Raw genomic sequence first — 11,529 nt, 5'->3', positions numbered from 1 at the left:
TTATACTACACACAGAGAAACCCTGTCTCGAAAACACTCTAAAAAAAAAAAAAAAAAAAAAAAAAAAAAAGTTCAAGGCCAACCTGAGCTGCATGCAATCCTGTCTACAAAAACCTCTTTTTAAATGCCAGTGGATAATAAGTTCTTAAAAGTCCAGTGACTATCAGGCATGGTCTTCGTTCATAGAAGTGGCATGCTCTTGGTTAGCTTAGAAGGCCTAACAGTGCTAGGTGTGATGGCATGCATCTGAAATTTCTGAACTCGGGAGGTTGAAACAGCTCGATAGAGAGTCTGAGGCTAGCCTGGGCTACAAGATCTTATCTCAAACAAAACCAAACAAAAACCAACAAATAAACCCAGAAAAATAAGTCTTGTTCCTTTTTCTGAAGAAAATTCAGGACCAGTTAACCTTAGAAAATAAGGACCCCATGTATATACATTTGCTGTGGTACTGCTGAGCCCAGCCTACTCCGTCACTACCCAAACTCTTGTCTGACCCAGGCCCAACGGCATGAAAATCAGCATGTCCCCCACCTCGCAAGGTCCAAAGGAGAACTGAACGTAAGTTCAAGTCCTGCCTTGGTTCCCTGTATCTACCTGTGTGCACCTGGGGAGCACTGTGCTTGTTAGCGTAGGTAGGGGGATAGCCTCCCCTCTTCCCTCCCTCTCAACCACAGCCATCCTACTCTTACAGGACAACAGGAATCATTTGCTGCCATGGACTTGCAAGAGGGCGTTAATTTTATTGTCTGTGTATGAGAGTTTGCCTGAGAGTTATGTATGGGTACTGTATGCATGCAGCACCTATGGAGACCATAAGACAGCATCAGATTCCCTTGGAACTGGAGTTACATGTGGTTTTGAATCACCATGTGGATGCTGGGTCCTGAACCCAGGACCTCTGGGAGAGCAACCAGTGCTCTAACCACTGAACAACCTCTCCAGCTCCAAGAGAATGTTTTTATTTCAAGTGGCCATACTAGGAACGCCAAGGCAAAGCATCCATCCACCCAGGAAGTCTTTAGAAAACCAATCAGAATGGAAGCCATGGTCACTGAGTAGACAGGAGGCACAGGGCACTTTTAGAGCAGAGCACTGGCTCTTTCTACAGAGCTGAGCTTCCTGTGGCTTGGTGGAGCATGCAAAGGCCATGCTAAGTGGATACTAACCTGCCAAGTATGGTGCCAGACCCATGAATCCCCCTGCTAGTCTATATACAAGATAGATACAGTTATTACTTCTGTTCTACATGTAGAGCAAGTAGGGATCACTTCAGTAGCTGGTGCAAGGTTGTGCTGCTAGCAAATGACAGCAAGCATTTGAACCACGGCAGTCTGCCTCCAGGCTCACTTTTAACTGCTTCCCAAGGTACCCTCTGCACCCCTGCACATCACATGCAGGTGCTGGTTGTCTCGACTCAGTGATAAGCCTTTCTTACTGCAGCAATATTTGCTACAGGGCATGGGTTAGATGGTCTATAGCACAGACAGCAAAACTATCAATGTCACCTGAAGGGGCACGAATCCAGAAAGCCTTCTGATATGTTAAATAAGAGCGCGAAAGAAATCAGCTACAGGGGCTGGAGAGACTGCTCAGCAGTTACAAGCATTTGCTCCCTTCCAGATGCCCCAAGCTCAGATTTCAGCACTCACTCTGCACTGCTAACCACCCCTGTCATCCTAGCTCAAGGATATCTGATGCCCTCTTCTGGTCTCTGTGGGCACTGCACACGTAAATCTTTAACAAAAGGAGGAACAAGCCTTCGGTGTGGGCTGTGTGGCTCTGTGGGAAACCCCTCTCCCCATGTGCCTCCTGATTGGGGAACACAATCATCTCCAAGCAAGCAAACTCCTTTCCCATATCATCTCATTTTAATTACATTTAACAGGAAAAAATACTCATCTTGGCAATGCTTTTTGAGCTTTTCAACGTATACACAACTATTTTAGAAGGAATCTTTCATCAGACTCCTAGTGAATGAAGTAACTCCTAGTCTCAGGTACTGTGCTCTGATGGTAGCTGTACAATGGCTCACTATGGCCACCATATGCCCAAGGCCCCTCCTCTTCTTTCTTCAAGCCACTCGCACAGCTGGTAGGTTGGGTAGCATTTCCCAAGAGCTCTCTAGTCGAGGACACATGAGGGTCAGAGGGTCTGCCACTGTGGGGCTGCTCCTCGGGGCTTTGTTTCTAGAGAGTGTAGTGACGGTCAAAAGTATAACATGTCAGTCAGAAATTTTAAGATTTGAATCAACAGATTCTAAACTCCTAAATCTGAAGGTTTCATTTCATGGGTAAAAATAACGCTGGCACTGAGAGAAGAGGCCTACCGGGTTCTCTAACTTCCAATGCTGTGCAAGGACAAAATGTGTGGACAGAACCCATAGTCTGCAAAGAGTGCAGCACAAAACACAGCATTTCAGCTATGCAGTTAACATGCAAGGGAGAGTTAGTCTTGGCCTGTTATCCCAGCATGACAGGGGCTGAAAAAAAAAAAAAAATCACAAGTTTGAGGCGGCTAGCCTGTCTCAAAACAAAACAAAACACACCAGTAAAAATTAAGATAGCCAGCTATGTGTGCCTGTCAGGGTTTCAATTCCTGTGATAAAATGCCACAATCGAAGGCAGGAAAAAAAAGCCTATAACTTTCAAGTCACACTCCATCACTGAGGGAATTCGGGGCAGGAACTGAAGCAGAAGCCACAGAGGGTCACTGCCTAACTGGTACGCTCAGCCTGAGAACACGTGCCTAGGAATAGGAGGGACGGGGGGAGAAGCACTACTCACAGTGGGTTGAGCCTCTCACATAAGTCAAGAAAATGCCCCCACAGACTTGCCTACAGTCTGATCTTATGGGAGCACTTTCTTAAAGGGCAGTCCCTCCTCTCAGATAACTCTGGGTCGTGTCAATAACAAAAAACTAACCAGTACAGGGCACACTGTCCAGTGCTTTCTCACTGTGGCCAAGAAAATAACCCATGCCCACAGTGTCAAAGCATCCTCCTTCCCAGAAGACACCCAAAAAACTCCCCCACCCAAACCTTCTAATTCTACTACACTTGTTTCCAGAATGTTCCTCCCATCTATAAGTCTCCCTTCTTCTGCACTTAGAAAACATTTCCACTCTATCTTGTTTGCTTTCTTTAACCCTTTGACCTCTTCTTTTCATCCTCAAACTGCCAGGATAGATGAACTTGGAGTTTGCTTGAACCCAAATACTTCCTGCCCATGGCCCCTCCACCTCCAAGAGCTGGTGTGCAGCTTCTTTCCTTTCCACCTTCCAAGGGCTAGGCCTGGCTTCTCCCCTCCGTCACCTCCCCAGTCTCTGTAGTACCTTTGATGCTCACCACCCCTGTTTTTCTTTTTAAGATTCTCCCCTCAGTTTTATAGCCCCAGCTTGTGCTCCTGGGTTCTTTTCTTCCCTGGCGGCTTTCCTGTGGCTAGTAGCATCACTTCAGGCTTTGAGGTAGAGCCCTCTGTCTCGGCACACCTTACCTTCCCTGCTGACAGATCCACCTGCAGGCCTGTCCATGAGACAGACCAGAAACCAGCCAGAGCCACCTTCTCCCTTCAGGGTGTTTCCACGCTGACTGACCCTTCTGATATTAGTGGCACTCTGCTGCTTTGTGGCCTATTAAGCATGGTCAGCAGATTCTCACATAGCCCCTTTCTATCCTGTCTAGTGGCTAATCTGGCAGGAAACAGCCACCACAGAGGGCTTTGATGGGAGCCTCTCCTGGTGTCCCAGCCACCAGAGTCCTTAAGGAACCAGCAGTCTGCAGGCGAGAGTCCTGGTCAGTGTGGGAAGCCACAGTCCTGACACTTCCGATCTCAGTGACTTTGATCTATATTTTGATTTCTCCAAGTTCGGATCAAATAAAACAAACGTTAATCATTTTCTGTAAATTGCCTAGCATGGCACCTGGAATATAGAAATAGCTGAGAAAATGGTGGTCACCACTGTTCTAAATTACTTTATTTTTCTTTTTTTTTTTTTGAGACAAGGTCTCCCTCTGTAGTATAGAAAGACTTTGAATAGCAGTGCCCCTGCCTCAGGTGCCTGGGTGTAAGACTTCACACCCAGCCTTATTTTAAATTCTTAACCATTTACCTCCGAGGCCTTTGCTTCTTCCAGAACACAGCCAAGTATCTGTATGTATTCCGTGGCACCTTTAAGGATATCAACTTTACTGGGCTTCCTGCTCTGTGGTAGAAACGGCACCAGAGCCTTCAGCTTGGCAAAGCCACGGTTGAGATTTTTTATCTAGAAAACAAAGACACGATGATTCGCTGATACATTAGCTTTCAAGACATTTCTCCAAACCACAGAAGAGGGTGGTGAGGGTGCACGTTGTCCACTGTGATCTTTAAATGAAAGTTTAAAAAACATGTATAGCAGCCTTGACATCACAACAGGGTTCTTCTTCCAGTGTCTACTAGCAAAAGGTTCTTCTCCATTCTTAGCCATTCTCTCCTCAACTTCCGTTAAGTCTCTGCCCAACACGGTCTTTTTTTCCCTGCTGCATTTCCAGACCCTTATTCCTGAGGTGTTTGGCTGAGAGCTTTGGGAGTAAGTACTAGGCCTAAAGGTGCTTTTCGCTCTCCCTCTTCAGTTCCTGTTCCAGGGTCACCTATGCTACAGCCAGACTCAAAGATTACGCAGAGCCAAGGAATCCAAGCTCCCCTGACTTCTTGGAAGCCAAGTTTTGGCCGAGATACTAAAACCCACCAGCAGATGCCGCTCTAACCACAGCTCACCATAAATCCTAGTTCTGCTATGGGGGAAGATTAAGAGACATTGCATCCTTTACCATTTATGGGGGAGGGGAAGACGGCTCCGTGGGTAAAAGTGATCGCTGTAAAATCTAACAGCTTGAGTGTGATCACCAAGTTTCATATAAGACTGAAGGAAAGAATCCACTCCACGAAATTGTCCTCCATACTTCACAATCGTACTCCCCCATAAGAACAACAGACAGACAGATCTTTAAGTAGCTCCCACGAGGGCTGGAGAGGTGGGTCAGTAACTCTTGCAAAAGACCTGAGCTCAGCATCTACCACCCACATCAGCCAGCTCACAACTGTCTGTAACTCCAGCTCCAAGGCCCTCTCCAGTCCCAGTACTCAGGTATCCACACGAGACACACACACACACACACATAACATAAAATAATTTTTTAAAGAACAGCACCGTCCAGGGGGGCCAGCCGGAGAGCCAGCCACTCTCCTGGCCCTTAATGCGCAGCCGCATATAGGTGCAGTTGTAACAAGGCCACTGGGGACCTGGGCCAAGCCTCGAGAAGACGAAGTCACCCAGGAAGGCAGAGAGAAAATGCACAGGTGTGGAATACTGAGCACCCACGAGCATGGCAGTGGCAGTGAGGTGGCCCTGGGTCCTCACCCGCTCGCGCTCTTTGGCGTTGGCCACGCGCCTGCGCTCCAACACCAGATGCAGGTCATCCGTGGTGGAGTAGCCGCCTGAGGGCAGCCGCTTGAGCCTACAGATGGCAGCGAGCCGGGGCAGGGGCCCCATCTGGGCCTGAATCACCTCCTCCAGCACCTCGGCCTGCGGAGTAACCAGGAAGGGCTCTGGGGATGCAGGTGCCATGGCCATGGTGGTCAGGGCCACGGGCAGCAGAGGCACCTGCTGTGCCTCAGGTGGTCCAAGCCTCGGAGGGGGCGGGGCATGCGAGGGCGTGACGTGGAGGGGGCTAGGCATGCGAGGGCACGAGGTGGAGGGGGCGTGGCACGCGGAGGCCATGAGGAGGGAGAGAGGCCCATGCGCAAGGGCCTTAACTGTGACACATTTGACGCACCTGGGTGCGAGGTGGGTTGCGGAGGAGGCGGAGCCTTGGATGGGAGGAGCTTGTAGAGGGTCTGGACCCTGAGAGGGTAAGAGGAAGAGGGAGGCTCTGGAGTTGCCAAGGCAACTGAGGTTCTGGTCTAGAAGGCTTTACACCTTCGCTCATGGTTGCACGAAGTGGGGCCAGGGTGGGGTTGCCTGGGGCAGGTAGCAGCGAAAAGCCCCTAGAGAGGCCATGATGAAAGGGGTCTTACGCTCTGGCCTGCAAGGCCTGAATGAGGGCAGGAAGCACCAGGGCTGGCGCGTGGACGACTGCAATCAAAAAGCTTGAGGCACCTGAGCCTGGAAAGTTGCCTCTGAATTCCCTCCTGGAGCCCCCATGGAGGACGGCGAGGATTGACTCCAAAGAATCCCCTGACCCCTCTCCCATGTGCTGAGTGAGGCGCATGCACCCCCACACACATACACATTCGGGCCAAATAAATAAAGGAAAGGGAATAAAAGGTCACACCTTGAGCTCTGGGTGAGTATGGGTAAGAGGGTGAGTGACGGAGCACATGGAGGGCTACCATGGTCTACGGGCTTTGTTCCTGATCCACTAGGGAGCATGAGGCAGGACTCGGGGAGGAGCAGATTTGGGGGCGAGGGAGGGGAACCTGTGAAGGGTCAGCCCTGGGTGGGTCCTGCAGAGGTTTCTGGTTTCTGATCTGGTCTTTCACGCGTGTGAAGGCAGGATGGGGCATCTGAAGCCAGGAGGAGGGGTGTCAGCCTCGAGCAGATAGTGAAGAAATGACTTAACCTGACTCACCTGGGACCAGGCGAGGCTTTCAGGGACAGAGCACTCCCACAGAACTCTGGACCATCAAGAGGTCTTATACCATTAACATCTGGGGCACTGGACTCTAGGACAGGAAGAGAGGAAAGGGGGGTACCACGAAGGGACCAGTGGGCCCTTCAAAGATTTTTGATCAACAGGTCCTGCATTTTCTCGGCCTCCACCACATGCAAGATGAAGGGGCAGGACTAGGTCGGCACGGGAAAGACCATTGTAGATCCTCTCCCCTGGCTCACCTCACAAGTCCTGACCGCCAGGCCCCTGGGATGAGCAAAAGTCCATGGCCAAGGGACTTTGATGCACTAAGTGAAAGTGCAGAGGATGAGGAGAGAAAATGCCTCTTGACCTGCCTGCACTGCAAAGTGCTGTGGGCTGAGCATGCTGGGCTCTCAGAGGACCCTGCCAGGGGCTGATTGTGAACACTGGCTCGCTGCAACAGTTCGGGTTATCTCACAACCCCGAATCACCAAGGCAGTTGCTTTCCTTTCTCTCTCACACACGCACACTCTGAGGTGCCTGAGACCAGGGTTCTGATTTCATGGGTCTGAGTTCCTGAATGCCCGCAAATGTTTCCACACACATAGCTACGAACACATGTTTACATTCTTTGTAAACATTTAAAACAAAGCTGTCAAAAGGTGCCAAAGGGCACTGGTAAAGTCCTAGGTTCTGTCCCCAGCAGGCTGCCGGCAAACTTACCAGCATAATAGAGAACCCCAACCTGAAGTCCCCCTTGTTCAGGCTGCACACGTGCCACATGCTGCAACTTCTTCTTTCCTGGCTTACCACTTTCATTACATTTTCCAAACCATTGTAACTGTTTATTATTATTATTATGTTTTTTATTTGAGATTTCATCCTGTACTGCCTACAGTAGGTCTAAATTTCTGGACACAAGTCATCATCCTGCCTCAGATTCCAGAACACTGGAGTCACAAGCAGGTCAACCCACACCTTAGGGATGGAGAATAAAAATGAGATAAAATAGGGGAGCTGTTCCTTCAGTTGGGAGTCAGAAGGCATACAGTAAAGAGTCACCTTCTCCTCTCCCCAGTGCCCTCCCTGCACCTTCACCAGATGCAAGCTGGGGTGACTGTCTGGGCCACACCCACAGCTTCACAGTGGGGCAAAAGGGCATCTCTGCAGAGACAGAGAAGGGAACAGACAGGCAGGCGCTGGTCCTGTCTCCTGCCTCAGGGAACAGCCAGAGATCACTTCCCCCACAAGGACCCTCAGGTCAAACCCTTCTTGTTCTCCACTTGGGCCTTCAGAGCCATGAGTCACAAGAAAATGCCAGCGCAGGGCCCTGTGTGTGCTTTGACCACAGAGGAGCTGCTACTGCACAGGACAAGGACCAGAGAAGCCTGGACTAAACTGTGTGCACATTCTAAAGCTCCAAAGCATCGTCTCCCCATCTGCTGAGGGCCAGGCTAGAGAGAACTCTGTGTGGAGTGTGTCAGCCCATCTACACAGTGAGCACAGGACAGGTGCACGATGGGGGTCTGTGTGGAAAGTTTGATTCTTGTCTTTTAGAGAGAGGGTCTCTCTCTTTTTTTTTTTTTTTTTTTTTTTTTTGGTTTTTTGAGACAGGGTCTCTCTGTATAGCCTTGGATGTCCTGGGACTCACTTTGTAGGCCAGGCTGGCCTCGAACTCAAATCCGCCTTCCTCTGCCTCCCAAGTGCTGGGATTAAAGGTGTGTCATGTAGTCCAGGCTGGCCTTGAACTTGTCATGAAGGATGGCTTCCAATTCTTCTGTCTCCAACTCCCAAGTTAGGACTCACATTGATGGAGGGAGCCCAGGCAGGGTCCTATGCAGTGGCTCCAGTTCCTACAGCAGCCCCACGAGGGTCTTCTCTAGCTACTGCCATTCCACAAAGGAGGAAACAAACATGAGAAGCTGGCTCTCCCAGCTACAGAGACTAAGATGGAGCTGACCCATCCCCTTGTCTAGCACAGCCACATTAGGTAAATTGACTCTGATAGCAAAGACGGTTTCTGAAGCAGATAATGTAGGGGCTCTGCTGTTGTCCAGACAGATGGACAGGGCCGGGCAGAAGCTGGCCAGAGCACCTGTGCTGAAGGCTGTCAGAGCTGGGAGAGCCATGGCTGAGGGTGTGACTGCTCAGGTGACTTTTCCACAGGTGCATGGAAGGTGCACAGACAGTGTGAGGGGGACAGAGACTGCCGTCCTGAGATCTGCAGAAGATCTGAGAGGGAAGACTGCAAGACAGGCAGGGCTTTGGGGAGGCTCAGAAGGCAATGGGAGGCTGAGGAGAAGGCACTGGGAGGCTGTGAAGGCTCAGTCAGTAAAGTGCTCAACCTCAGGAGCCTGAAGACCTGAGTCTGGATCTCTGAGTTCCACGGAAAAGCCAGGCACCGAGTCTAACTTGGCCCATATGGGAACGTTTCTGGCCATTGAGAGACCCTGTCTCAGATATTGGAAGGTGCCTGAAAAACATCGTTCAAGATTGTCCTCTGACCTCCATGGCTGCGTGCTGAGCACACATGCACCCGTGCCCACAACAGTGCACACCTCCAAACGGTAATGGGCACAACTGTTTGGGGCACATGGAGGAGTGAGGCGAGAAGCATCTGGGAAGTAGACACTGCAGCCCTCAGCCTCCGGCTGCAGCGTGAAACCACAGAGGCATCCCTCTGGGGCATGGACCCTCCCACCGCCCAACTGCAGCCCAGCCTCCTCACCCCTCTCTCTGGACACTAGTGCCCCTTGAGCTGTAGTAAGAGGCTCCCAGGGCAGCCGTGGAGCCACTGACCACTGACTCTTGGGAGGAGTCTGTAGGAGGATCCCTCTATTAGGTGTGGTGAGGTCACAGAGGCAGGGAAGGAAGGTCCTAGGACTGAACATTGGGTTTGGTCAAGAACGGCAGCACAGCGTGGAGAAGGGATGCAGAGAGGGCCTGGAGGGCAGAGCACTATACGAGGTGTAGCTGGCCTTTGCTACATTGTGAGTTCTTCTTTTCTTATCCTTTATCCCCACCTCCACCCCCAGCTTCACCCCGTAACACTAGGTAGGAGAGAAACAAGGATAGAGGGGAGAGAGGAATTAGAAAAATCCCTGAATCTAATTTCTACTGTTTCTTCTTTGAGCAGAATTGTTAACAAGCCACAACCAATCCCTCTAAATAACTAACAGACCCTGCCCCTCAGGGTCCTAGCATTTATGTGCCCTCTGAAAGGCTCCCAGAAATAACATCACACGATTGCAGAAATTATCAGCAGCTGGAAAAACACACTTCTGCTAGAGCCCTAGGCAAATCAAGGTCAGCTGCTGTGGGCAGTCCAAAGCAGCCCCACACCCCTCACCTAGGATTAAAATGAAAACACATTCTTATAATATTTCTGTTTTTTTAAGAAGCCAAAATCCCAGAATTCTCACTACACACTTCTAATCTCCCATCTTTCCCCATCCCCAATAATGATGATGTTCATGGGTTAGGAAAATTGTTAAGTGTGTAGAGGCCCTTTCTATGCAAGCCTAATAACCTGGGGTCAGTTCTTGAGCCCATATTAAGCTGGATGAAGAGAACCAACTCCAAACATGCCCTTTGACCTAAAAACAGGCACCTGTAAGTTTGCATGCACATGAGCTCATATACATGACCCATAGACATCTACACATAAAGGCACACATGATTCATGAATGCTCATACCTACAAGTACATGCTCACACTCATAAAGATCCTTACCTGCATACACACTCATATATTCACACACAAATGCAGTAACCTCCTGTAAGTGCAAGATGTGTGTACACACTCATTTAAACAGACGTTTCTGTAATGGTATGACCAGTTCCTCCAGTGTATACCCTTTTGCTGGAGAAACTGCCCCTTGTTCCCAGGACACCTGTTCCAGGTGTCACTTCATGATGACTGTGGAATCTATGGCTTCTTCCTTGTCTTCCAATCACAATGGGTGTGATCCCAAAACCTGTCCATTCATGTTCTCACTTTCAGAAATCTCTGGATGAAAATGCTGGGGAGCCCAGAATACCAACAGCACAAACCATGCAGTGGTCGGTGTTACAGCCTGCTCTTGCTATCAAGCGATCTGTGTCACAGACATGGAGTTCCTGCAGAGCAGACAAGGGACAGACACTCGAGAGTGGGTACTCATTTCCCCCAGTCAGCTAGAGAACCTCTGCCTCCTCAAATGGCTGCAGTCGGTCTGTGGAGAACTTGATCCCTCTGCTTCCTCTAAATCTCTGTCAACCATTGAAGTAGCCAGAGAGACCAGAGCCCTGGCCATGTGTTGTGAGCAATAAAGAGTCCTTTATGGCTACCCGCACCTTCTACCCAGTGTATTTTGACTTCTGGCAGCTATAGTGATAGTTTGTGGCTCCATGCTACTCCAGAATATGAGCACCCTATAGCCCTAGCTTTGGTCTAAACAGAACATCAATATCACTGCTGTTCAAAGCTCAATGAAGCTGAAACAAGAGAATCATTGTAGTAGCTATTCCTGGTTGTCAACTTGACTATATTTGAAATGAACTACAATCCAGAATTGGAAGGCTCACCAGTGAACCTAATCTGGAGACTGGGAGATAGAAGTTTCTGATCTGGATCTTCGTATGGAGATCTTGAGACACAGTGTCGATTGAATCCAGAAGATTAAGACAGGGAGATCTCCAAGTTCAAGGTCATCTGGGATTAAAGGTGTGATGGTCTCCACCTTCTGCTGGAGACCATATAAGGACATTGGAAGAAGGGAGTCTGGCTCTCACTCTTTTGCCTGCTTGCCGTGTGGGACTCAGCAACTGCTAGATCCTTGGACTTCCATTTACAGCTACTACTGACCCATTGTTGGGATTTGGACTGCAGACTGTAAGTCATCAATAAATTCCCTTACTACATAGAGCCTATCAGTA

General features: G+C 49.6%; 1 protein-coding gene across 1 annotated transcript; it reads right to left on the bottom strand.

Annotated features, from left to right (window-relative positions):
- Window positions 1-1,849: 1,849 nt before the first annotated feature.
- Figla (folliculogenesis specific bHLH transcription factor) lies at window positions 1,850-5,662 on the bottom strand. The gene is made up of 3 exons (XM_021191874.1): window positions 5,401-5,662; window positions 4,111-4,263; window positions 1,850-2,189 (listed from the first exon to the last, which is right to left on the bottom strand). Exons 1-3 carry the CDS (start codon window positions 5,611-5,613, stop codon window positions 1,971-1,973), a joined length of 585 nt encoding a protein of 194 aa, XP_021047533.1. The 5' UTR covers window positions 5,614-5,662; the 3' UTR covers window positions 1,850-1,970.
- Between the last annotated feature and the right edge of the window lie 5,867 nt (window positions 5,663-11,529).

Source organism: Mus pahari, chromosome 2 (assembly GCF_900095145.1).
Source record: "Mus pahari chromosome 2, PAHARI_EIJ_v1.1, whole genome shotgun sequence".
Lineage (NCBI taxonomy): Eukaryota > Metazoa > Chordata > Mammalia > Rodentia > Muridae > Mus > Mus pahari.
The sequence above is the reverse complement of the archived record's forward strand: the minus strand, read 5'-3'. Positions and strand labels throughout refer to the sequence as shown.

Coding starts and splice junctions, on each gene's coding strand:
- Figla (XM_021191874.1), bottom strand. CDS start 5,613: ATGGCCATGGCACCTGCATCCCCAGAGCCCTTCCTGGTTACTCCGCAG. Junction 4,264..5,400: donor ACGCCAAAGAGCGCGAGCGG/GTGAGGACCCAG, acceptor TTTGTTTTCTAG/ATAAAAAATCTCAACCGTGG. Junction 2,190..4,110: donor AAGAAGCAAAGGCCTCGGAG/GTAAATGGTTAA, acceptor TACACTCTCTAG/AAACAAAGCCCCGAGGAGCA.